The sequence below is a fragment of the Myotis lucifugus genome, unplaced genomic scaffold (genome assembly GCF_000147115.1).
Source record: "Myotis lucifugus unplaced genomic scaffold, Myoluc2.0 scaffold_29, whole genome shotgun sequence".
Classification (NCBI taxonomy): Eukaryota; Metazoa; Chordata; class Mammalia; order Chiroptera; family Vespertilionidae; genus Myotis; species Myotis lucifugus.
Window position 1 is genome coordinate 2,379,874 of NW_005871077.1, and position 27,343 is coordinate 2,407,216.

At 39.7% G+C, this 27,343-nt stretch overlaps 1 protein-coding gene across 4 annotated transcripts in view; it reads left to right on the forward strand.

Moving 5' to 3' along the window:
* Positions 1-27,343, forward strand: part of SVIL (supervillin) — a 154,326-nt gene that overhangs the window by 71,013 nt on the left and 55,970 nt on the right. For 2 of the 4 annotated variants that reach the window (XM_023752194.1, XM_023752195.1), the window contains 6 exons: positions 13,948-13,982; positions 14,559-14,620; positions 14,888-15,027; positions 18,669-18,912; positions 19,346-19,913; positions 21,036-21,261. In XM_023752194.1, coding sequence (XP_023607962.1) covers positions 13,948-13,982; positions 14,559-14,620; positions 14,888-15,027; positions 18,669-18,912; positions 19,346-19,913; positions 21,036-21,261 — 1,275 coding nt within the window. Of the gene's footprint in view, positions 1-8,870; positions 8,952-11,819; positions 12,720-13,123; positions 13,295-13,947; positions 13,983-14,558; positions 14,621-14,887; positions 15,028-16,674; positions 16,771-18,668; positions 18,913-19,345; positions 19,914-21,035; positions 21,262-27,343 lie in introns of all 4 variants that reach the window. The other 2 variants (XM_023752192.1, XM_023752193.1) reach the window with 2 other exon arrangements.

Consider the following 27,343-nt stretch of genomic DNA (forward strand, 5'->3'; position numbering starts at 1 on the left):
TGCCGACCACTGGTCTAGGACTCTAGGTCAACTAGGTCTCTAAGTAAACTCAGAAGTGTACAGTATTTTTTAGCTCAAGCAGGCATTAGCTTCACAGGTGAATTGAGGAGGGATGAAAACCTAAGGTCAAGCAAATTTACTCTGAAGAAAAAAAAAGGTGGGAAGATACTTCTATTTATTTCACATAAGGACAGAGTAGTAAATGTGATCGTTTTTAAGTAGTGGTAATACATCTAAAGCAGATCATTTTAATTCTTAAAGTTTATTGATCCAAAGGTCTGTCTTTACTCACTTGCTCATCCACACTGAAATATTTAGAGACATCAGCTTCTAAGATAGTTAAATACTACAGATCCTGAGATTGTATTTTGAGGGCATTTGTTCAGCCTTTGGACTTTACTTGACATTTAGGGACTGTGACCTGTTGTCTTTTATTTTGAAAAGAAAGCCTGGTGTTTGGGAAATTTGCATTTCATAGTAGAAACAGTGTTCTTGGCTTAATTAATTTCTATCAAAGAAAAATTTTCATGTGCTCTGTGAGAAGGACAAAGAAACCGAACATTCCAATTTAGGAAGAGAGATTTACAATGAACTGGTTTTAAAAAAATAATGGGGAATCTAATTTCTGGTTGCCGTATTATGAAAACTGTTTAAGCTGTTATCACAGTATATATGTTAGTTATCTGGATCATATATAATAGATTCTTGGTGATATGTTGAATCAGTTGTAATAATAATTATAGTTGAGTATTTCAGGGAAAAAGATAGGATAATTAATAGTTTTGTGTGAGTTAAAATCTTAATATTCAAAATGTTATATAACTTAAAATCTTGAGTTATTTCTTTCTAGGTTATTTCAAGAGCAATATTACCTAGAAGTTTCCTAAGCCTAATCTTAGCCTCATGTTGCCTTACCAGAAAGAAAGACTTAAAAAAACTAAGAAATTGTAAAGGAGTTCTTGAGGAAGCACATGCTTTATTTTATTAAATCATTCAAGGCATACAATTCTATGACTTATAGGCAAAGAAACACAAATCATTTCACATATAGACAGGAAACACCTGATCTATCTTTACATTAAAAACAATGCAAAAGAGCCCTAGCTGGTTTTGCTCAGTGGATAGTGTCAGCCACGGGCTGAAGGGTCCCAAGGCATGTGCGGAAGGCAACTAATCAATATGTCTCTCTCACATCGATATTTCTCTCTGTCTCTCCCCCTCCCTTCCACTCTCTCTAAAAATTACTGGAAAAATATTCTTGGGTGAGGATTAACCAAAAAAATACTATTAATGTGTGACAATATGACATTTAAAATAATTAAGATTTATTTTGTAATGACACCAGTCGTTCATCTTGTAAAGATGGACTTCAAAAGGATTACCATTCTGCTAGATGTCCGCTCTCCAGCACCAGGTAATTCAGGTGTCAGAAAGTCACTGTTATCTGATTTCCATTTGTGGGAAAGAAAGATAAAAATACTTTGTGAATTAAAACACTAACCAAAGAAACCTCAGTTACCCAGTAGTCATGAGTGAAAATAAGATGTCATCCAATGTGGAAATAGGTAACAGAAAAGTTTAAGAAGATTAAGGATTGACAAAAAAATGTCTACAAATAACAAAACATTTTAATAGCACGTTTCATCGTGGATTTGCTCTGTCATTGAAATAGAATGTTTTTCTCACTGCTATACTGTATTGATCAGCTAGCTCTGTCAGGATTTTTGGCTATTAGTCTCTGAATTAACTCACTGCCATTTCATCATTTTATTTTGTACTCACTAGCATGAGGCTGTTTTTGTTTCATTAATTAAATATAAATACATCACTCATGAATATACCATCAAAAGACTACCTGCCATAGCCTGAAAATTAAAATATGAGCCAGATGTCAAATGCTTAGTTTTGTATGCACTCACATATACTGACACATGTACACACAGAATAATCATCAGCTCTTACACTTCACTGTACTACTGTATTTAAGCTTTATAGTATAGTATAAGTTCAATAACAGTCTTTAGGCAATATTTAGCTGAGTAATAAATTTATTTTAGAATTGTTTAATGTTCAGTTTATATGAAAAAGAAGATATGTATTATGTATATACAGGATGGTGCAAAAGTAGGTTTATAGTAGTTTGTATGGAAAATAATTAATAAACGATAATACAAGAATAAACTGTTTAGCATACTCATAACTGTAAACCTACTCTTGCCCAATCCTGTATGGGTATAGGTTACAGGGTCTTTAGCTTAGAAATCCTGTTGATTGCCTGGGAATCAGGTGAACACATTGTTCTGAAACAAGTTAGGAACACACATAGTAATGGAATGGACTATAAGATACCTCCCAACCCCCACTTCCCAAGCCTGGTAAACTTAGAATTTAGAAATTGTGTTTTCTGGACAAGATAGTGTTATTAATATGAACCATTCTTTGTTGTGGTGAGCTGGCAAGGCCATGGCATACTCAGCCCTAGGGCGTCTTATGTGCCGTGCCAGCTCAGCCAGGTTCAGTGAGCCTGAGAGGGGGCGGTGAAAGGATTGAGAAAAGACAGACAAGAGAATAAAAGCTGGGTCTGGGTGGGACGCTGTCCTCTCTGATGGAGAGCTAGTGACAGCGCCCGCAAGCCATGTCTTTATTTTATAGCCAGATTCCACGAGGTAAAGTAAGGGCGTGGTCAAGATGTTTACAATGCTCTAATCTACTCACTTACATGCATGTGAACTCTATCAAGCCCACATCACTCAGACACGTGAGGCCACGTGTTCGGACCATAGGTTCAAGCTTACAAGTATAGCTGTTGGCTATAATTGTGCTGGGAGGGCTCTGCCCTTCCAAGCTGGGATTTGCACGTGGCAATGAGAGGACTGTGCCCTCTCATTAGTCTGAGGCTTGAACCTGTCCAAACACTGTAGCCACTCTCCACACTTTGTTAATTCATTCAGCCCCCTGTGGATTTTAGAATAAAATTTAAAGTCATTTAGGGCCATGGATTATTCAAATTTGTAAAAATCTGAGCTGATATTGTTAGAAATCCTGAATCAAAGCTCTTATTGAATTTGCTACTTTGTGTATCACTTGATATTAAAAAATAAATAGCCCTGGTGGGTGTAGCTTAGTTGGTTGGAATCCCATGCACCGAAGAGTTGCAGGTTTGATCCTGGTCAGGACTTACGTGGGAGGCAACTGATTGATGTTTCTCACATCAATATTTCTCTCTTTCTCTCCCTGTCCCTTACTCTCTCTCTCTCAAATTAATAAAAACATAAACTTGGGTGAGGAAGATAGATAGATAGATAGACAGAATTTTAAAATGTACCATATTGGTTACTTCTGAGTGGAAACACTTTACCCAAACCCGCAGCTGCTGTTTTCCTGAGTATCAACTGTGACTTCCTGTTCCCAGTGAGCTATGCGACTGGCAAAGGGGAGAATGACATCTAATTTTCTGGTGGTGATCTACTGTAGAAAACCCGCATTCATCTTTTTATTGTTGCTCTACTACAATCCTCATCACTCCCTTTCTCACTGACTGAATTGTAATATTAGTGACCAGAAAATGATTATAGTGGTTCCATGCAGTGGGTGATGCTGCAATTTGACCCGAGGCAGCTGCCACTGGTAACAGATGTAACAGCAGAGAGCTGTGGAGGGGCTCAGGATAGGCCAGGGCAGCCTCCACAATGAACCTTTCCTGTAACACTGTGACACGCAGACTGGGCCACCTAAGAAGGAAAGGGGCTTATGCTGCCTTCTTATAGTTTATTTCTGATTGCATTTGTCTCCATTGAGAGGTGTGCCTCTAAAAATGATCCCCAGGTCCTGAAGCTCATTTTTAAAATTGTCTGCTTACCTGCCCTGATAGAAATGTCCACATGAGACTGATGCCGAGGGAGATAACTGCCTCTTGACCCTCAGCATTACTGTCTCTGCCTGTCTCTCCAGTGGCAAGAAGGCTGTGGAGCACGTGCTCCATGTCACAGCAGAACGTGCTGAGCATCCACTCCCCAAAGAAGAGACTTTGGGGTTCCTTCCAGTGTTGGGATGGCATCCTTTTCGCCTTCCAGTCCCTGTACCCCAACATCTGCTGTCCTCGCCCTGCTCTCCGAGTTTGGATATTAACATATGCTGACCTCACTCGCATTTTCTTTTCATTTTATTCTCTTCTCACTGGCAAGCATCAATTTCTGTTCATTGACTTCAATATGAATATGCCACTCAAAAGACTTGCTACTATGTCCTGAAAATTCAAATGTCTGCTAAATTTTAAATGCAGAAATTTTCCAGGGTGCATGAGATCTTGAACATTCATATGCCTGTGGGTATGTCCAAAGCAACCATTAGCACTTCTTCCAAACAAGTAACTTCAGCAAATAAACTGTTCATTTTAATGAGATGCTGAAAGTTAATAGCCATTTTTCTTAAGCTGACTAATGTTTTATAATTAGAAGCTGTTACATAATTAGAACTGGACACCCACAGGATGAAACTATTTTTATTGTGCTGGTCTTGACCTTGCTTTGTGACCAGGAAGCACTATTGTACTCTGTTCACTCTTAGGGGTTATAGGATGTTACGGCATAACATTATATATTGAGGCACACAAACCAAGAGCAACTCCTGTCCTCTATGACAGTTATATTTCCTGGTAATATAATTCTCTGCCAGCTAGTTACCACATCATAAAAAGGTTCTGTTACAACCGAGTTTACTATCTCATGGTTCTCTTATCCACAGTAACCCTGTAGTCCTCTCCCAGGGAAGGTAGCCTCTGCCCTGTGGGAAGTTGGCTCCCCCAAGACCCCTCAAAATAGATACTTGATGTTAAATAATTTAAAGTCTTAGAAACAGAAGTAACCCTGGAGATTATTTAGTTTAAAAATCTAGTTTATCCATGAAGAAACTAAAGATAAAAGCACTTACATAACTGAATTAAAACCACATAGCTACTTTGACGAGACTGAGCCCATTAGCCATCACCCACTTACTCATTCAAGTTCTCTGAATCCATCAGTTCTTTCCATTATACTCTGCTCTTGTTGTTTATGGAAGGTATGAATTGGGACAATGTATGTATCATCTTTTTAAACTATAAAAACATAACTCATAAACATGTAATACTATGTGGTCCATGAAGAAAGAAGAAGAGGAGACCAGCATTTTGAAGGGCTTATGATATTCTCGGCACAATACCTTCACATATGTTCTTTCTCATTACATACATTTATGATATATATTAAATGCCAAAATTGATTTGGGCTAGGTGGGGGTGAAGGGATTGAGCAAAAAAGAAAAAAAGAGAGAGAAAACTCATGGACACAGACAACAGTGTGGTGATTGCTGAGGGATGAGAGGAGGTGGAGGAGGATAAAGGGAGAATAAATGGTGATGGACGGAGATTTGACTTGGGGTGGTGAACACATAATACAGGGTACAGATGACGTATTGTGGAATTGTGCAGCTGAAACCTGTATATGTTTGTTAACCAGTGTCACCCCAATAAATTCAATAAAAAAGGTGGGGGATTTGAGTAGCCCCTTACATGGTAGTAGTTACTTGGTTTTTTTGGCAAGTTCCATATCTAAGTTGTAATGAATAAATGGAGCACAGCAAGTCATCATGTCTGTGATTTTCATTTTACAAATGCTGACTAAATATATTCTTAACTCTCCTGATAATTTTTATAGTGATGTTCACCAAGTTTTATTCTTATCTGAAGTCATCTTCAGAAAATTGTTTAGCACTTCACAGTTTACAAAGCACTTTTTAAAAAAAATCTTGTTGAAAGTATTACATAGGTCCTTCTTTTCCCTCCATAAACCTCTTCCAGCCTGCTCCTGTTCTTCACCCCACCCCAGGCCCTCACCAAGCCATTGTCTGTGACAAAGCACTCTTATACAAAAAGTATTTGAGCCTTAAAATATCTCTGTGATGTAGGAATATTAGTTATTCAGCGGTTCTCAACCTGTGGGTCACGACCCCTTCACAGGGGTTGCCTAAGACCATCGAAAAACACATATATAATTACATATTGTTTTTGTGGTTAATCACTATGCTTTAATTATGTTCAATTTGTAACAATGAAATTGGGGGTCACCACAATATGAGGAACCACTGATATAGAGGAAGAAGGTGTAATGGATATCTGCTTTTGAAAACCCTCAAGTTAATATAACTCAGTGGTTCTCAACCTTCCTAATGCCACGACCCTTTAATACAGTTCCTCATGTTGTGGTGACCCCCAATTTCATTGTTACAAATTGAACATAATTAAAGCATAGTGATTAATCACAAAACCAATATGTAATTATATATGTGTTTTCCGATGGTCTTAGGCGACCCCTGTGAAAGGGTCGTTCGACCCCAAAGGGGTTGCGACCCACAGGTTGAGAACCGCTGCTCTATATCCTGTGCTATGTTGCGTTGTATCCTTTCAAGCTTCACATTATATGCTAAACTATTCTATGTTTATATAAATGTTGAGAAATTAGATTCTTTATTGTTGAAAAAAATGGCTTCTCATACATCTGAATTGTTTATTGGCTACGGGCTAAATTGCTATAATGCTGAAGATAGGGCAGTGGGGTAATAGGTTTGGATGTTGAAAGACAGGGGGATGTTACTGGAGAAATAGAAGTTCACATTTAATTGTAACAGATTTCAATGGTCACAGCAAAATGTACAGAAGTAAGACCTGATTGGGGGCAGGGAGTAGGGTCCCAGAGGAAGGAGGAAGCGGGGGAGGGAATGGGAGATATCAACAATAAAAAATATATTTAAAAAATATACAGAAGTGATGACCAACAGATCCTTGCCTGTCAGGGTGCAAACCAAAACTCAAAGTGATTTTAGAAAATTCAGAGAACTTTATTATAATTATTCTATTCTTTGGGGAATTGTTATGACCTAAAATTTGTTTGCATCCTGGTATTGAAGAACTCTTGCAGATAGGTTGACAAGGGTTTGAGCTGGTAAAGATTTTAACTCCAGTGTAGAGTTTCCATTGTCCTTTCTGTATTATAGGAGGATACAGGTCAGTACAGCTTTCCTTGCCTATGATTTTTCTCTGAAATATTTTCAGCTTGATTTAATTACAGCCAACCCTTGAACAACATGGTGGTCAGGGGCACCGTGATTAACTTGACTCTCCAAAAAGTCCACTGTAGTTATCCCTTGGTATCTGCAAGGGATTAGTTCCAGGACCATGTTCTGCCCAAAGGAGGCCAAAACTCTCAGATGCTCAAGTCCCTTATGTAAAATGGCATTGGACAATGCATACAGTCGGCTCTCCACATCTGTGACTTATTCACCGCATGCATGTGAAACCCAGGGATACAGAGGACCGACTGTATATTTACTGGGGAAAAAAAACAACCACATATAAGTGGACCTATGCATTTCAAACCTATGTTATTTAAAGGTTAATTGTACTCTGTCAAATTCAACCTTGCATTATATTCTATTTTGTGTTGAGGAATGACTGCATGAAAAAATATATTATCTTGATTAGCATGGTATAAGCCAGTGGTCGGCAAACTCATTAGTCAACAGAGCCAAATATCAATAGTACAACGATTTAAATTTCTTTTGAGAGCCAAATTTTTTAAACTTAAACTATATAGGTAGTACATTGTTATTAACTTAATTAGGGTACTCCTAAGGCTTAGGAAGAGCCACACTCAAGGGCCCAAAGAGCCACATGTGGCTTGTGAGCCACAGTTTGCCGACCACGGGTATAAGCTTTTTAATGAGTGGTTGATGCCTAATTCACCTTTATTACTTCTCAGAGTTTAGCTCAATGCCTTGTACATAATAGGAATTCAATAAACATGAATCAATAGACTTGAATTAGTATTGGTCACTGTTGTGTTGGCTGTGTTATTCGGTGATAAGCAATTAAAGATATGATCTTATTGACTTTCTTTTTTATTACTTTATTTGCTCATGACTTAGATGTGAAGTATGAGAGAAACAGATGTGTCAAGAGTGAGTTCAAATTTTTGGCCAGGCCACCATGAAGAAGGAATGGCCATTTGCTGAACTAGGGATGCTCCAGTGGAAGTGAGGCTTGGAGAGAAACGAAGAGCTATTCGGATGCTATTTTTATATATAGCTATTTACCAATTTACCTTAACAAAACTTAGGGATGAGATGTTGCCTTATATTTTTAATTCAACTTTTTACAAGAGAATTTGTATTTGTGGGCAAAATGTGACTATTACAGACCATTAATACTTTCAAATTACCTGAAAAACACTATATTTGGTGGCTTTAGGTATATTTATTTCAATCTCTTGATTTTAGTAGTGAACCATATGTCCTGGAAATTCCATGACATGAATATAAACCCCATGACAAAATGTGCTTATACATTTTCAAAAGCCAGGATTCTCTTAACAGAAATTAGCCTTTCAGTTTTAAATTATAATCAATTTTCTACAATTGCTTTAGTTTGAGTTTTGGTTTACACTGACAGGCAAGAACCTGTCTATCACTGCTTCCATACATTTTGCTGTGACCACTGAAATCTGTTAAATTATAATCAATTTTCTACAATTGCTTTAGTTTGAGTTTTGGTTTACACTGACAGGCAAGAACCTGTCTATCACTGCTTCCATACATTTTGCTGTGACCACTGAAATCTGTTACAATTAGATGTGAACTTCTGATATCCCCCATCTTTCTACACCCAAACCTATCACCCCACTTCCCTATTCCAGTATTATAGCAATTTATCCCATAGCCTATAAACAATTAAGATATATTGGACACCACCTTTTTCCAACTATAAAGAGTCTAATTTCTGTGTATGTGTTGACATTTTAATAGAAATTTTCTGAAGTTTTGTTTTTTGTACATGATAGTACAGGGAAACTCAAACATGAGTGGTTTCTGCAGAAAGATTCCGAAGGGGACACACCTTCACTTATCAACTGGCCTTCCAGGTATATTTCAAATTGAAACTCCTGGCTTTTGTTTCCTGAGTGCTTCTCTCCCTGCTGCCTTGCCTGCTGTTTCTCACATCACCCAGTGCTAATTCTTCTCTTCCTAATGGCAGTGCATTTGAAAATCATGTGTTCAGAAAGAGCTGCTGGAAGTTACTTCCTAATCATTTGCTTTTCTCCTTCAAATGTCCTAATCTCTCCTCTACTAGCATTTCCTTTTGCTCCTCTTTTTGAAACCTTCTTAATATACCTCTTGTTTTTGTCCTCTCTCGCCACCTCCCACACTGCCAGTCTACCTGGCACCTCTGGGTTGCTCCCCTCCTGAGGCCAGCAACTCAGCTGGTGTCCCATCTTGTCAACACTCCTTCACCAGCTACTCGGCCTCCTTGTTTTCATGTCTCCTCATCTCTAAACCAATAGTTAATTCTCCATAGTTAAATAGAGTGCCTGTGGTTTTAAAAGCAGACAAAACCCCCTATCATTTCATTTTTCAGATTGGAGGCAGGGAGAGGCGGAAGGAGTAAGAATGAATAAGTCATTGGCAAGACAAAGCACCCATATATTGAGTTTCTAACAGTCTTTGTTCTCAGCTGAGGACAACATTCAGATTGTCTCTGTTTAGAAGGACACATTCCACAGGAAAAGTTGAACCACATTTCAGTCTTCTTTTGATTAACAAAGCTTGTAAATATAAAAACATCCAACACTAGCTAGTCTGAGAAAAATAACAACTCAGAATCCCTTTTCCCACAAATTGTTCATAGTAACTGCCCTTCATGTGTCTTTGTTTTTCTTTAATGAAGTATATATAGATATTCTGAATCTTATGTTGGAAAACATGGAGGTGTTCACATCAAAGTTAGCAGAGTGAATTGGTCATTTAAGGAAATAGTCTCTTCCTAAAGGTATATATCAAAAAGAATTATTTTTGATGACTAATCTTAAGTAAATAAAGGTTTTACATTCCCCAAGAAATCACTTTTCCTACTTCAAAGGCATACTTTACTTTTAAAAATTATCCCCAGTTAGTAATCCATTCCTAAGCAGTTAAAATGGTTTCTTGTTTCTCACTATGTGGTATTTCAAAAAATAAAAATAAGAACTAGCTAGGACTATTAAAGCCATGTGTTTTGCAAATATCAAGTTACATACATTTTGTCACTATTCTTTCCCTTTAAAAGATAAAGCACTAAGGCAGGTAAGTGCCTGAGACCACACAACTAGAACCAGCTGAGCCAGGCTTTGAGCAGAGGTCTCCTTGGGCCCCACCGCCAGAGCTCTTGGCTACTTTGTTTCTGCAGTGGTGGAAACAGAAAAGTAGCTTTTATAATGGATTCGAGTTTTGCTGTCAGAAACAACCAGAGTAATCCCTTTTTACATTACTTTTTAACTAACAGCCTAATAGGAATTGCTATTTCAGAGGAGAGAAAATGTTCAGTTTATTAATTCTTTCAACAATTATCTTTTCTCTAATATTCTTCTGAGTGCTACTTAGTAAAGGGTGTCCCAAATTCACACAAGAAGTAATTTTGATAGAAAACACAGGTTTATAATTAAAAATTGTAAATTTTTTATTGATTCATAAAGTATACAGTATAGGGTTATGTATGGAATAGCATATTGGGTAAATGGCCTCCATGGCTTTGCTGGCACATATGCACTCTTTTGTTGACATTTTCCATGACCGTTTTGCATAAATGTGGCTGAATTTCATTGATACAGCGCTCAATTTCCTCCTTCAAGGCGTGGGTGGTCGTGGGCTTGTTGGCATAAACCTTAGACTTCAAAAAACCCCAAAGAAAAAAGTCCAACAGCATTAAATCGCATGATCTGGGCGGCCAATTCTGATCACCAAAATGGGAAATTACACGACCAGGAAATGACTCATGCAATAATTGAATTGTTTCTCAGGCTGTATGGCATGTGGCACCGTCTTGTTGAAACCACATGTCATCCACATCCATATCTTGCAATTTAGGCACAAAAAACTGGATTATCATGTCGAGATAGCGAGCACCATTAACTGTTATTGCCTGAGCAGCCGCATTTCGGTCATGGAAAATTTCAACAAAAGAGTGCGTATGTGTCAGCAAAGCCGTGGAGGCCATTTACCTGATGTGCTATTCCATACTAACCCTATACTGTATACTTTATGAATCAATAAAAAATTTACAATTTTTAATTATAAACCTGTGTTTTCTATCAAAATTACTTTTTGCGTGAATTTTGGGACACCCATTAGTAATGATGACTAAACTGGTGACATGTTTTCTGAATGAATGAATGCAGTCTGCATTGCATGAAAAGCTTGTGAATGTTGAGTTGTGTGCTTGAAAGAGGTGATTATTTGTTGTATCTTGAACTCAGGAATAAAGTAATCATGAGTACTCTTACATTTCCAGAAGATGATGAAATCACATTTGGTCAGTAGGTGTAGATATGCCTGGAAACTACACATAGTCATATGCTAGGCCTGGACATGCAGAAAGCTTACTGTTCACAGCATCAGCCCCATTGTGCCCTTGTGCATACTACTGGTGTGTATTCAGGGATTTTTCTGTGGCTTCTGGGTATCCATTTAGTTGGAAGGCATCCATTCTCTCCCAGGACAGCATCTGACCACTGAGCTTTACGGGTAGAGTTAGTTTTGCACCACCCTGGCATTTGAATACACATTTGAAAACTCAATTCAAAACCATTCATTTTGCAAGCAGTGGGCTTCTGATATTAACTACCCAAAATGCTTCTCCACAAATTGTTCCCTCCTTGGTTTTATTTCCGTTGACTGGTAATCCATGATGCACGCATGCTTCCTTCCTGTTAAGTAGTTACTGCTCTTTGCAACTTAAACCTTTTTCTTTCTTAAAGAGTTAAAGTTAGAGAAAAATTGGTGAAAGAGGAGAGTGCTCGCAGCAGCCCTGAACTTGCCTCAGAGTCCTTAAGTCACAGGAGACGTCAGCCCATGCCAGGGCATTACCTGTCCTTTCATTCAGAAAACTCGGCCTTCGATAGGGTCACGAGCAAGGCAGCCAGCTCTGCACGACAGCCGATCCGTGGCTATGTCCAACCAGCAGATCCCGTGCACTCTGCCATGCTGGTGACCTCAGAAACCCCAGAAAGTGTGTCTGAGTGCAGCTGGGTGGGATCAGCCACCCAGAATGTCATAAAGCCTCCCGCCCTGAAGGTTCTCGAAGGTGAGAGAAGAGATACCCCCATTCTCCATATTTGTGAATCACAAGCAGAAGACGACGTGCCCCTCACTGAAGCTCTCGAGAAAAGCAGGAAAGCACTATTGGCTTTAGAGGATGGGGGGCTTGAGAGAAGCCACGAGGACACTTCTGGAAATGAGGACTTTGGTAAGCCTGCCGCTCTTGGCACCATCACCTTAGAACATCGGAAGGAGCCAGAAAGTCTTTCACACCCACCTCAAGCTCAGCACCAGTTCACTGAGAGAATGGGCAGGAGTGAAATGGTTTCCTATGTTCAGAGTGAGCCTGTATCCCAAGATGCCAGAGTGACAGGTCACAAAAAAGAAGCACCTAGAAGGAAGCGCAAGGTCCTCACCCGCTCCCTGTCTGACTACACGGCCCCCCCTCAGCTCCAAGCCCTGAAGAGTAAGCACCCAACTGCAGAGGGACAGCTGGAGCTGCAGGGTCCCAAAGCTGAGGGGCCCCACTCGGAGCTGAGCGTGCTGGACACCAAGGTCTCTGTCGCCCAGCTCCGAAGTGCATTTCTGGAGTCTGCCAATGCCAGCAAGAAACCTGAATTGTAGGTGATGTTTCAAAAGTCCTCCCAATGTGTCACTTGCACGTCCTTGGCAAAATTATTAATTTCTCAAGTTGTATTGTGTCCTGCATTGAGTCACATTTAAGCTTAGCTCACAAGTGTGCAGGGCAGACCATATAGGACGTGGCTCCAAAACTACCATTCTGCTTTGCCTACTAACAGGGAGCTGGAGGATTGGGTCTCTGGAATGCTCCATCTCCTTTGCATGCATGGGAAAGGGATGTAGCGGGATTTGGTGGTGTCTGTGCCGTGACTCACTGAGATGCATAAACCTTTGCTTTATTTTCTCTCTCTCTCTCTCTCTCTCTCTCTCTCTCTCTCTCTCTCTCTCTCTCTCTCGTCTCCCCGGTCCCCTGCTATATCCTCTCTCCTGATGATTCTAAAAGCCAATCACGGCTTGAGAGGTCAACCAAAGGAGTTGGCTTGCCTACCAGTGTGGAACGGGAGAGAGGGTCCCAGAAACCACGACGCTATTTTTCTCCTGGTGAAAGTAGAAAAACTTCTGAGAGATTTAGAACTCAACCTATAACCTCAGCAGAACGAAAGGAATCAGATAGGTAGGCACATGTATGTCTAGGAACTTAACTCATACAGGATTTTCATCACAGGGATGGTCCTGATGCTGTTTAAATGGGATGTGGTGATTCCATAGTTCTTCCATCTAATCGATAAGGGATATTTACTTGGTTTATATAAATGTATTTTTAATGAATGTTGTCCTTGACAACAGAATCCCAAGATACTGTTTTAAATTGCACTCAAACTATAAGAAAATTTTTTCTTCATTTAATGTTTTTAATTTTTTATGTCCTTGTTAAGTTAGAATCCAAGTGGAGTATTCACCATATTTTAAAATAACTGAGGAATATTCATTTTTAAAATGTCTGCCTGCTTGTTTTATTTGAGTTTTATATTATCACTTGATTATCCCTGGAAATGATAAGGTTTGTCTAAAAAATTATCATCAGTCATGTTGAATAAGTCACATTTGCTTCTGGTTTGTCTCCACAAGGTGTCCACTTGGCTGGGCTGTGTGCACATGCACTCCATGGTGTCTGTTAACTGTACATATATATTCACAACTACAATTACTATCAGGATGATATTCTTTAAGAAATTTTAATTGCATTTTTATTTTTATGATCATTTATATGGACCTTCTACTCCCACCAGCTAATTTTTTGTTATTACTTGTTAATGTCTTTCCTAGGTCTACTTCAAATTCAGAAATGCCAACTGCTGAGGGCAAGTATCTGTTTTCCTTTTGCTTCTTTATCATCTCCCCCAGATTAGATTTAAATACGATTTTTGCTTTTTTGAGAATGAGATTATCATGCATACCTATTTCTTACTCTTTTGCAGGCATTCTTTCTGTCAATATAACAAAACCTAGTTTGGGTTTTCAGAGGATCTTTCTGTTATCTTTGAGAGAGTTAGAAAATTGATGAGTCAGCAATAATAAAACAACTGATTTGCTCCAAAGAAGTAGGTTTCTTGTTATTGCTGCTACTGCTGTTGAATAATAAGGAAGAGCCATTCTTTCCCCTAAAAAACTATTATTAAATCTCAACTTGTCAAATAGAACAATAGAGAATTACTATCCAGACAGAATTTTGTTTGGTTAATTACAATGGAAATGAGCACCTTTTCACTGAGCAGAATAGGCTCCCTGCAAAGGGGAAATACTGCCAACTGTAATTTTTGGTACTTCCATTCTTCTATTCAAAGGGTTTCCAGGTCAGCCTTGAGGAACTTTTTAGAATCTTTACATGCATTTTTTTAATGATGTCTAGTTTTTATTTTATGGCTTTTTACTTACAGATGAAGAAAAGGTAGATGAACGAGCCAAACTGAGTGTTGCTGCCAAGAGGCTGCTTTTCCGGGTAAGATGTGCTGAAGTGTTTGAGTAGCAACTGCCCGCCTCCCTCAGGAGGCATCCACTGTGTCCTGCACCTGGCCCTCTGTGGCTCACCTCTCTTCAGATCCTCGACTGATGTGACCACCAGCTGACACAGCACAAATGTTCATTTCCTATACTGATTCAAACATCTTGGGTATTTCCCAGGGTAGGGGAACAAGGTAGAAACATTTTGCTGCCCCAATTTCCTTTTCTCGAATTCATGAGGATTCCACAATGTTTCTGATCTCAGGAAATGGAAAAGTCATTTGATGAGAAAAATGTTCCAAAGCGAGGTTCGAGAAGTGCGGCCGTGGAGCAGAGGCTGCGGCGTCTGCAGGACAGATCCCACACCCAGCCCGTGACCTCCGAGGAGGTGGTCATGGCAGCCACGTGAGTCCCCTTCTGCCCTTTGGCCTTGGCTGTAATGTCTTCTTTTTTAAAAAAACATTTGAAGACGAATAAAGAAAACGAGGTGATTGGGAGATGGTTTAGTTAGAAGCCATAGAGAAGTAGGTGTTTAGGAATTTTTCTTACTGGGATCTCTCTGAACCTCATACTGGGATGTGTTATCTATTGTATCTACTAGAAAAACATGAAGAGGAATTTTGTTTAATTTTTTTGTCTCTGCATTTTTTATCTCTTTTACAATGGAAAATTTACAAAATGAAAGTAAATATATTAATATAATGAACCCTATGTACTCATCACCCAGTTTCAACAGTCAGTCATCAACTCCTGCTGTACCTACAGTATATTCCCATCCACTTCCCCTTTTCTCTTGTATTATTTTCAAGCAAACCCAAGATATCATTTCTTCCATTAATATTTCTGTATATATCTCGAAAAGTGAAGGATTCTTTTTGTTTTTATATAATCAAAAATTTTAAAAATTAATTGGAAGTTTGATAACCCTTTAAACAATATGAAGTAATTTTTGAGCAGTGTGTTCTAATATGTTCAGAATGGATTTCCCAAAGTAATTCATTCATTCATTCATTCATTCATTCAGGGATAATCACTTCCATCAAGTAAAAACTTTTATTGGTTGTTTTTTTTGTTGTTGTTATTAATCCTCACCTGAGGATACTTTTCCCATTGATTTTTAGAGAGAGTAGGAGGAATGGAGGAAGTGGGTGAGAGAGAGAAACATCGATGTGAGAGAGACACATTGATTGGTTGCCTCCCTCAGGCACCTGGCTAGGGTTGGGGATCAAGCTTGCAACCCAGGTACATGCCCTTGACTGGGAATTGAACCCTTAATCTTCAGTGCATGGGCCGATGCTCTAACCAGTGAGCACACTGGCCAGGGCTACTTTTATTAGTTTTTAAAAAATTGTTTTTGTGCTTCTCCTGGACACACACACACACACACACACACACACACACACTTTTTGAAAAAATGGAGTGCCTCTCACTCCTGTGAACCTGCTGTTTGGTCAGCTGCCTTCACTTCTTTCCTTAGCTATTCCTCAACATTTTGGTATATTTGTGGATAAATACATCCTATACCCATGAGGAACTCTTAGCAAATCAGTTTTTTAAATTTAAATTTTATTTTTTTAATATCTGAGTGGCCATATAAACACAAAACACCTACCCATGGAAGCAAAATGGTAAATAAGCAAAAATTATTACCATGTAAGGCTCACTGAGTCTACTTTGATGTGCCCATAGATTATATGAGGACACTGATTCTTTTAAAAAATACAGATTGAGAAAAACATTTTAAAAATGGGTATAATCTACTGATATCCTGGTGGTTGACATTAGCTTTCTTTTAAATTAGTTTTTTAAACCAGGTAATTTCTTCTAAAGATAGCCTATTCTCATTCCATTTACTTTGAGTAGTCTCTGTCTGTTATTTCCTAAGTTTGTTATTGCTTTTCAAGTTCTTTACTGGTTTTCCCAAAGTAATGAATAAATAATTCTTAAAAAAATATTTGATTTCACATTTCTGGATGGAAAACTGTGCTTTCCTTAATGCTTCTTTTCTTCTCTCTCCTTATGAATGTTCCTTCTTTGGCAATTGCTTTAAAGTGAACCTCTCCCTGCTTCGTGCTCTGTGGCCACCCACCCTGTATTGACAAGACTTCCTAGTCCCACTGTAGCTAAGAGCACTGTGCAGCCTGCCAGGTACTGGACAGCAATAGCAGCATGTGGCCTGAGGGCAAAGGTGGTAGACTACAGACGAAAATCTTGAATGGCTTTCATTTCTTTGACAACAAGTTAGTGCAATGAGTTGTTCCAGGAATGTTTTGTCGTAGTTCACGACACTGATAGCTTCATGTAGGCCTGCATGAGGAAACATCTCATCTACCTGCATCCATGATGTGTTGGAACAAGGATCACACTAATTCACTTATCCATTTGCTTTGTTTCTGTTTTTCATAAACATCGCCATCCCTAAGAAATGTCATTCTTCAATCTAAAGTACTAGCATTTAATAAAGATTAATAGAAAATGGGAGTTAATGTGAATGTTGAAATTCTAATACTCAGGATTTTTAAAAAAACATGTAGACACAAATAGGTGTTAAAAACAATCCTATCTGTTTCTAACTATAGACGATGCCTTTATATTTGGGAATTAGGATATTAAGAATTTATAGTGTCTGAAAGATGTTTCATTATCATGTTTTAAAATTATGTCCTTAAGGTATGTAAATAGCCCTTCTATTTTGCTATTATGGGCCAAAATACAAAGGCTAAAAATAAGACTAAAAGAAATAAAATGACAGTGCAGAAATAAAGCTGGCACAGCCCAGAACCTGAGACCTCACTTGGGAAAGAGGTTGAGGTTGCCCTCCCAGTTCACCTGTTGACCTCGGGGAAGACACCACGACAGAGTGCCTATTGCCATCTTCATTAGTGTTCTGGAACACTGACGCTGCTCTTTTGTCTGGGACAACATGTGAAGTGGTAATTAATTGGAGTCAAGGCAGAATCCACTGTTTACTGGACTGAGAATTGGGTTTGCCACTGGCAGAGGGGGCTTGTCTTAAACCTTTGGGGAGTCACCGTGGCCATGTAACTGGAAGTCTTCTCTGCCTGAGAGCCAGAGGGACTTACCATTGTCTGAAATTTCCTTTATGTTTCAAGTTACTGGGAATTAGATTTTTTTTCCGCTGGAGAGTTTTTGTGTTTTTAATCTCTAATGTCTAATTATAAAAATACACATTCACTATAAAATTTCAGCCAGTACAGAAGTACATAAAGTAGAACACAAGAGCCCTATCAGCCAATGATTTAAACCTATGAGAGAAAGTGCTAGCAGTGGTTCTCAACCTTGGCTGCACATTAGAATCACCTGGGAATCTTTTTAAAATCCTGATTTCTGGGCCTCATCTCCGGAAATTCTGTTTCTTTGTTACTAATGTTGTGGCCCCACCCCATAACAAAGAAACAGAATTTCCGGAGGATGAGGCTCAGAAATCAGGATTTTAAAAAGATTCCCAGGTGATTCTAATGTGCAGCCAAGGTTGAGAACCACTGTGCTAGAGTGAAGGAGTGAAAGAATCTTAAAATTAAGCCATTTGTGTTTAACAAGTGAAAATCAAAACCCTGTGTTGTGGATTATGTTGTGGACAGCATGATTATTCTATTTGCTAATTATTTTAAATGAAAAGACCATCTTCTGAACCACATATCAAGATAAGGTCTAAATATGCCATAGCTGATGCCTTAAGATTCCTTTTAGCCTTATTTATTATTGATACTAACAATACAAGTTTTTTCTCAAAAATAAGGTTTGTCCAAGCTGACCTCCATTTCTTAAAACAGGAAATTCAATTTTTAGAGATAATTCAGAGCTAAAAATCTTCCCTTTGTGAAATAGACAAAGCTAGTGTACCCCAACTACTCTGCTTTTAAGGTCTCCTTTAATAGCCAAACAACTGCCTGCACCTATCTTAAATGTATCTGGGCAAAAATAAAGCCCTTTTCAAAACTGACACTTGAAAGAAAGTTAACATAAAATTAGCAGTGGGCTTGTGTTTGTTTTCATTTGTGTTACTGACTTTTTTTCCCTTTCAGATTACAGGCATCTGCTCACCAAAAGGCTTTAGCCAGAGACCAGGCAAATGAGGGCAAAGATTCTGCTGAACAAGGTGAACCTGATTCCTCCACTCTAAGCTTGGCAGAGAAGTTGGCCTTGTTTAACAAATTGTCCCAGCCAGTCTCAAAGGCTATTTCTACCCGAAACAGAATAGACACGAGACAGAGGAGAATGAATGCTCGCTATCAAACTCAGCCGGTAACGCTTGGAGAGGTGGAACAGGTGGGTACACTGTCATCAAATTCCAGTTTTCTTGTACATGTTCTTAAACTATAGGAGCACCGGGTTATCTCCGGTTAGTGATATAATGAAGGTGGTGTACCTGTACACTGTTGTAGATGACTTGGTAACGACTTCATTCCTAAGAAAGTCACCATGCCAAGTATGTTTCTCTTTACTTGTTTTTGTAATTTGCTTGCTGAAATCATCTGGATTGTTCCTGTTTGGGAGAGAAAAATAGGACACCCAGTCTGCTTTTCACCCAGATGATTTGATTAATGAGATGCATTGTGTAACTGTGGCTAGCCTTGGTTTCCCACAAGACAAGCAGTAAAACTGCACCAAATGTAGTATTTCAGTAGGTCAATCCATACATCGGGGTTTATATAGAAATTATTTTTAAATCAGCTTTTTCCTTTTCACTCTGTCCTCCCAGGTACAAAGTGGAAAGCTCATTCCTTTCTCGCCCACTGTTAACACTTCTGTGTCCACCATGGCATCTACAATCACTCCTATGTACGCAGGGGACCTTCGGACAAAGCCATCCATGGATGACAACACAAGTGTCACTGGCTATAAGTTTCCTTCTTCCATAGAAAATGTAGATTCTTCGATTAGAAGCACTCTGAAGCCCCAATCCTGTCAGCCTTCAGTAGAGGACAGTGGGAGCAAAGGTATGTTTAGAGATTATGGAGAGACGGAAAGCAAGAGAGTCTTGACAGGTGGAGATGGTGGTGTTAAAAATGGATCCTTTGAGGAAGAAGAGCCATCCTACCCTATCCTCAATCCAGTCCAGAAAGGAGACAGCCATAAAGAACCTAAATATGATGTTCTGAGAAAAGGAAGCCTAGAGCTACCAAATGCCCCTGTCTCCCACCCTGGCGATGAGGAGTTTTCCACTGCCAAAAGCACCACCCAAGGGAACCCAGACTTGAAGGGCAGGCAGCCCTTTGAAGAGAAGGTGGACATGGAGAATGTCACAAAGAGGAAGTTTTCGCTGAGAGGTAAGTTGCTACTGCTCCTACACCGACTGGGTTTTTAGTTTCTGCTGGATTGTTTGCATGTATTTATGATTGTTTCTAATTAAATTATAAAGGCACTTTATAACTAGCTGATTAAAATTTTAGTGTGGGTCCTACTCTCCCCCAGACTTTTCTTCCTCTTGAATTTCACTTATTTGGTGGATTATAAATTTGTTAGCAATAAAAATACCTGAAGCTCTTACACACATCTTGATAAGGGTATTTGACATCTTTGGTCACATTAAAACACATAACAGCCTTGTCAACTGCTAGCTCTGTTGGCCCCTTTTATGAGTTGATGACCCCAAATGTCCAGGGCTGGGTAAGTGCAGGGGAGCAGGATTTGAACCCAGGCTGTGGATTTCCAGGCTCTTCTTCTGCATTCCTCGTATGTAGGCTAGCAAACTCTTTTGCAAGGTACTTTCTCTTTTTTCATTTACATAAAATGATAGTAAGTTATAATAGTGGTTTTGGCTTGTGGCTATGGCACATTCAAAAGTACAATCTGGAGGAGTAGAAACTGTTAGGTCACCAAAGGAGGAATGCACGAGGCCAGAATGGTGAGGGATTACGAATTTATTCAATCATCTGCACACCAGGTGGCTGAGCCTGGATGGCTCCAGCCCCCAGTGACAGGAGTCAGCGGCTTTTAAAGGACTTTTGGCGGGCTTTTTCTGGGCGGAGACTTCTTTATGCATACCCAGAGGGGAGATAACAGAATGTGGTCACCCCAAGTGAAATGTGGTCTCAGCAAAGGGAATGTCCATAGTGAAATGACCTAAAAAGCCAGTTCCTGGGGTAGGGGTATCAATTCAATTGTTCGATCAAACCTAACAGAAACATTTTGTAGTTTACAGTTAAAGCTAACTTCCTGTGTCTTACACACAGGAAAAGATCAATTTTTTGCTGTATGGAGTAGCCCACTGGGAAGTTTGGTTTTCTCACAGCATATAGTTGCTACAGATTAGCATAAATTCCAGTGGATTGGGTAGCCGGCTATGTGCCCACAGATTACACTGCAAATGCAGGACTGTTGGGGGGTGAACAGCTGGAAGAATGCTTGCCTGGAGGAGTAAGTGCTGACGTCACTCCTTTCCTTCCCAGTGTCAGAGTTCGGGGAACCCACTTCTGAGCAGAGCGGCACAGTTGCTGGAAACAGTGTTGTTCAAGCTGCAGCCCCAGTGTCCTGGAAGCAACAAGAGCCTGCAGAGCTACCACAGGAGAAGCACTATAAGAATCCATGTGCGATGTTTGCTGCTGGAGAGATCAGAATGCCAACAGTGGAGGGCAGCCTTGATTCACCCAGCAAAACCATGTCAATTAAAGAAAGGTAATTAGACTTAATGACTGCAAAGTAATTCTATTAGGGAGGAATTACAACTTACTTTTAAGGAGAGATCTGAGTAATGGGCAAAGGGATGAAATCGTGAGTCTAGCTACATAAGGAGATGTGTTGTTATATTAGAATTCTTTGGGGAAGTCAAGAGTGAATTGCAGTGACTCCCTGCCTGCTCGGGTAAGGCTGGATGAGGGCCAGTTCCAGACTCATATGAGGAAACCACAGAAACAGACATTTGCTTGCTTCATTTGTTTACAGTTTTATTTTATTTTTTATATTAAAATTTTTGACTAACCAGTGATGGGAACAGAGAGCTTGGATCTTTCCCTTTCAGATCCAGATGGCATCAAATTTAATGTACTCAGTGTTTATATAAAATCTATATATATAAAAGGCAACCGACCAAAATGACCGGTCACTATGACGTGCACAGCGGCGGCCAGCCGGCCCTATTGGGGTCCCGATTGGTCCACCTCAACCTCCTGTGGCCCCTCCCCCCAGCCAGCCCCACCCCTAGTAGCCTACCCCCAGCTGGCCTGACCCCATTGGCCCCCATCAGGGTGGGCCAGCCAGACCCCACCTGTGCAAGAATTCGTGCTCCAGGCCTCTAGTAAGTATATAAACAAATACATATTTGTATATTTATTTGAGGGACTGAAGATACATTCATTTAAAATGAAGGTAAGTTCATTTAGAAAATCAGTATGTACTGGTATTATTGATTTTTAGGGAGAGGTAGATAGAGAAAAACATCAATGTGAGAGAAACATCAATCAGTTGCCTCCCGCACACTCCCCGACGGGTGATCATACCTGGAACCTGGGTATGTGCCCTGACTGGGAATCCAAATTGCCACCTTTTGGTGTTTGGGACAATGCTCCAACTGAGCTACACTGACCAGGGTCATTTAGAATATAAATTTTGGGGATTAAAATCTAAGTTTTGTTTGTTTTACAGAAAGTAAATTAGATGCCTTTTATGAACTGCTTTTAGAAATTTTATACCAGGTAATAGCTATGAAAGTTTAAATTTGAGTATCAACATCATAACATCATTTAATTCAAAAGAATGATGGAGGATTGATAGGATAGGATATATTTAAATGGGACAGAAACAGAGAGCGGGAGCTAAATATTTCAAGTTGTATTTTCCTTGTTAACCTTCAGTTGAATTAAGTAGCAAAAGATGTAATAGTGATAGGAACACTGCAGCAAGAAAGGTCTTGTCAATTTCCTGGTGTGATGAGCAGAATTGTTTCTACCATCAGTTACTTACAGTTCTGCCTACCTAGACTTCCTTAGCACCTCCCACCACCCAGAAGTGTTTTTGCTCTGTTAGACTCTGCTCACTCTTATTTACATAGATATATCCAACTACAATGAAAATTCTTCACTCTGTTTTTCCAGCCGAGCTTTTGAACAATATTCCTAAAATATTAACTAAATGATGCCATTTTCAACAAATGCATTATTAAGGTTGTTAAATCTTATTTAAAATTCACAATAAATTAGACTTACTAGACTGAGGAGGCATCAGTGAAGGGCTGACGGGATAAACTAAGTGAGAGGACTGATGTCCTGAATATGGGAAACTGTTTGGCCTGAATCCTCTGTGGACACCTGGCTCAAAGAAGTTGGGTCCCAGAGATCCAACTATTGATAACCGATTAGGTGAGATGAAAGAGATTTCATTTAAGGATATTAATGAAAATATCACTTATATGCAGTTCTGATGTTCTATAGATCAAAAAGTATTTCTGGGGTAAAATTCCAATGGAAAATACTAAGATACTCCTTCTCTCAAAGGCTTTTAAGGGATATTTCCCCATCTTGGAGTACATAATCTATCTGTTGGGACTTAGGACTTTTGGTGAAGTTTTATGTCTATCCATGGTGTGATAATTATTGATTTATTTGCTATTTTTAATAAATTTTAGTGTATTTGTATCTTTCTGAAAGCAGTTTGATTCCTACTATAAAACTCTCATTTTAGAAAATTTGAGATGCTATAAAGGTGCAGCTTCTTAACCTAGGCTTTGTGGATGACTGAGGAGTTCAAGGATGGCTGCAGGGTTTCTGGGAACTGCTGGGAAGGGTTCAATCAACTGTGTGTGCACAGGCACTTTCTGGCGAGTGGGAAACAGAACCTCTCTCAGTCTCCAAGGGTGACCCCAAACTGTTCAGAACCATAACAGTAAGGAATGCTTGTTAAATATCCTGCTATTCAGTTTAATTGTTAAATATACAGGCACACTTCAGATTTATTGTGGGTTTGGTTCCAGACCACTGCCATAAAGCAAGTATCACAATAGAGCCCTAATTCTTTCACTGGTGGAGGGTCCTGCCTTCAACTTGTAAAGCATGCAATATCTGTGAAGCACAGAAAAACAAAGTGTGCCTGCATGATGTTTGAAAAGGGATGAGGGGCACTTTATTTAGCAGCTGTGTTTATAATAAATTATGCTAATACAAAATATATTGCCAGTGATCCCCCATGATCTGTTTCAGAGAAGAAGGGAGATGGAGAGAGATAGAAACATCAATGATGAGAGAGAATCATTGATGGGCTGCCTCCTGCCCTCCACACCCCCACTAGGGATGGAGTCCACAATCTGACCATGTGCCCTGACCTGGAATCAAATCGTGACTCCTGGTTCCTAGATTGACTATCAACCATTGAGCCACGCCAGCTGGGCTCCCCCTGATTGTTATGGTATTTTACTTTTACTTTGCTGAAATAACAAAACTATATGTCCTCACAATCCATTTACTTTCCTCTAAATTGGGTTTATAATCCCTTCTGTTAAAATGAGATAATGAAACTTGACCTATTTAAAATAAGAATGCTATCCATGTAATTTTGGGGGGTTTACTTTTCTTTTTTGAGGTGACAGATAAAATAGAACTTTTAAACCTTATTCTGACTTCCTCTGACTGCCTCATTTGGCCAAAGGAGGGGTTCATTTCCAGTGTCCACAAGGGTCACACAGTGACCAGAACTGACAGCAGGGCTGGACTCCAACTCTTCCACCTCCTCTTTCAGAATATGATTGATGCTCAAGAAGAAACATATTTAAAAGTGTCTTTTCTTTTTTCATCTTTTCTGACATCTAGAATGTCAAGTTTGAACCCTAATGAGCATAAAACTTAAGTGCAATCTGCTTTGTTTCATACATGTCCAAATGGTTGGAGAGTAAATTGTTCCTGTTTGGGAACTTCTTTGGAAAAGCATTGCAAATCAAATTATGTTTATGTTATTTAGGGATAAAACCTTTGATACTTCTTTATAAGTACACTAGGCTTTTAGAATCTTATTTCCACTATTACTGAAACAACCGAATCTGAGCTTTTATATTTAGGGAGGAGATTACTAAAAAAGTCAAAGGAGCCATGCCTTCACTTTGGGAAATTGGTAGGATGTGAGGACTTAGTTGAAGAATATTGAAAAACTCGCCCATGCCTCCTGCCAGCATGCAGAATCCTGACTTAGAGGAGCAGTTGGGGTCCCGCTGTGTTCCCCACATGCCCCTCCATCCACCCTGCTGCCTTCCACCCAGCACAGGCTGTATTCATGCTTCCCCAGCAGATTCTGGGTTCCTCTGGGAGATGTCAGCCACTAGAGGGCCCCAGATTTATGTAAGAATTAGTGATGAAGGTATCATTCCCCTTTAACCTTCCTTTTTTGGTCTCTGGCTTTTCCTCATTTAAAAGACATGTTAGTTCACTCCTTCAGCCTGCAAACTAGCCAAGGCCATTGTAAATACTAACCAGTGCTGTCCAGCCCTACCTGAAATCTATGAGGTGCAGTAATTCTCTGAAAAGCAGGGACATTTTTAAAGAGGGAAGAACACAGGTTGAAGATTAGGGGCACATGGTTTGTCCCTCCCATGGTATTTTTGCTGAAAAAAGTGTGGGCCGTGGCAAGAGGCGTGAACATTTCCCCAGGCGACCTGGCAAGCACATGCTCTGGCAGCCCTGGCCAAGCCTCGGGGTTAATAGGCTAATGCAGAGCCACTCACTAGGTTCTCAGCCTCAGACTAAGCAGATGCCCAGCCTCTCAGCATCACAGCCCTTCAAATAGCACTTGGACTTGGCGGGTGTTGGAGGTGCTGACAGTCCTTTGAATGGCATAGGCCTTCATTTATGTCACGTGTAACACCAGACACTTAGCTCCTCGGCCCTCTCCAGCACACGGTGGTCTGCGGTGAGTCAGAAGGGTTGTGAGACTGCAGGAGGCAAGAAGGCATTTGGAAAGGTCTCTTGCTCTGCTCTGCTTGTGGAACACCAAGTAGGAAATCTAAAGGGACAGAATAATACATTAAAGTTTCAGTGTGTGTGATTTTTAAGTTATCCGTCATTTGCATTCCATAGGCTAGGGCTGGGATCAAGTACCATGTGGGCTCAACTGAAACACAGTTTCATCCAGATTATTTTGGTTACTCTGTAGTCTTTGGAAGTCCCTGATGATGGCCCTGCCAGCACATCCAGAAGCAAGATTTCAGGTTCTTGGAATGGAGGAATCTTTGAAGGCCAACCCGGGATGTAGGGAGAACATTATAAGAAAGCCAGAGTGCTGTGCTGCCCCTGAAACCTGAGGGCAAACTGTGTCTGGTCAGCTCATGCACTAATGCTGACACCAGCCTGGCGGAAGGCAGGACATGCCTGGTTTGGAGCCACATCTCCCTGTCCTACTGACACACAGTGTGGCTCCTGTCAACCAAATCCTGGGCCTGCATGCATTGTTCCTTGTCTGTCAGATTGGTAATAGCAATATTTAGTTTCTTAGAGACCGCTATGCAGATCAGCAGATTATAAGGTAGACTAATAAGTGATTAAAGATTCCACAACTCATTTTTTTTCCAAGTCAGTTTTTAATTCCTCAAATCAGACACCAGGGAAACCAAATGATTATTTAGATGATGTTGTCATTGCTCCAAGGAATTGGGAGCTTTTTTTTTAGAAGGTCCTCAAAAACTGTAGTGCATTATTTTTAATAAACTCAACTCCTGAGGATGAATTTCTTATTTTTTTAAATTCTCTCAAATCATTCGAAATCAAATCTAATTGGTTTAAAAGGGTAGATGGCCAAGATGAATTACTACTGGTGTACATCAAGGGTGAAGAGACGAGACCAGTTTGTATGAAAGATATAAGTGAGATGACTGTCTGTCTGCACAGGATGATGAATTAGAAGCACCTCTTTATTTGGCTGTAAAAATACTGGCACATTTACTTTTTGAAAGTCCCATGTATAGATACTTTGAAAACTCTGAAAGCTCTATTGCAGCATGCAAATACTAATTATATCTTTTCATGATTTGATTTTGTTAGATTCTTCTTTCTTATTAGAAAAAGCTGACTCATTGAGGATAATTGGAGAAAAGATAAAGCTTAGGTATATATAGACTGAACTTCAGATGAAAACACTGAAAGGAATTTAGAATTTGTTTTCAAGTACATGAACTAGCCCTTGTAGCCTGCAGAGTCTTGTCAGACATCATTGATTATAGAATTTAAGGCTAAATTGATTCTTGAGCCAAATGGGGGCTCTCTTAGTAAGATTCTGACTTCAATTTCCAATGTATGTGTTTTTTCTCCCATAGCCAAGCAATTCTAACATCAGCTGGGTGTCCTATAATTCAACTCAATTCTTACACTCTATCTGGAGTTAGCAGCAGATACCACAGGTTAAAGACTCAGTCCTACAAGACTTCCTCCCACCCCCAATTCAGATGCCAGTCACAAGTCCAGGTTGTTACTTGTACTTCTTACTAGCTATAATTCAGAGGTTCCCACGACCCCCTTCTTGGGTTGATTAATTTGCTAGAGCAGCTCATAGAACTCAGAGAAACACTTACTTACTAGATCACTAGTTTACCGTGAAAGCATGTGACTCAGGAACAGCCAGTGGAAGAGATGTGTAAGGCAAGGTGTGTGGGAATGGGCATAGAGCTTCCACATCCTCTCCAAGCACACCACTCTCCCCAAGTCTCCATGTTCCACCAACTCAAGAGCTCTCCGAACCCTGTTCTTTTGGGTTTTTATGAAGGCTTCATTACATAAGCACTATTAAG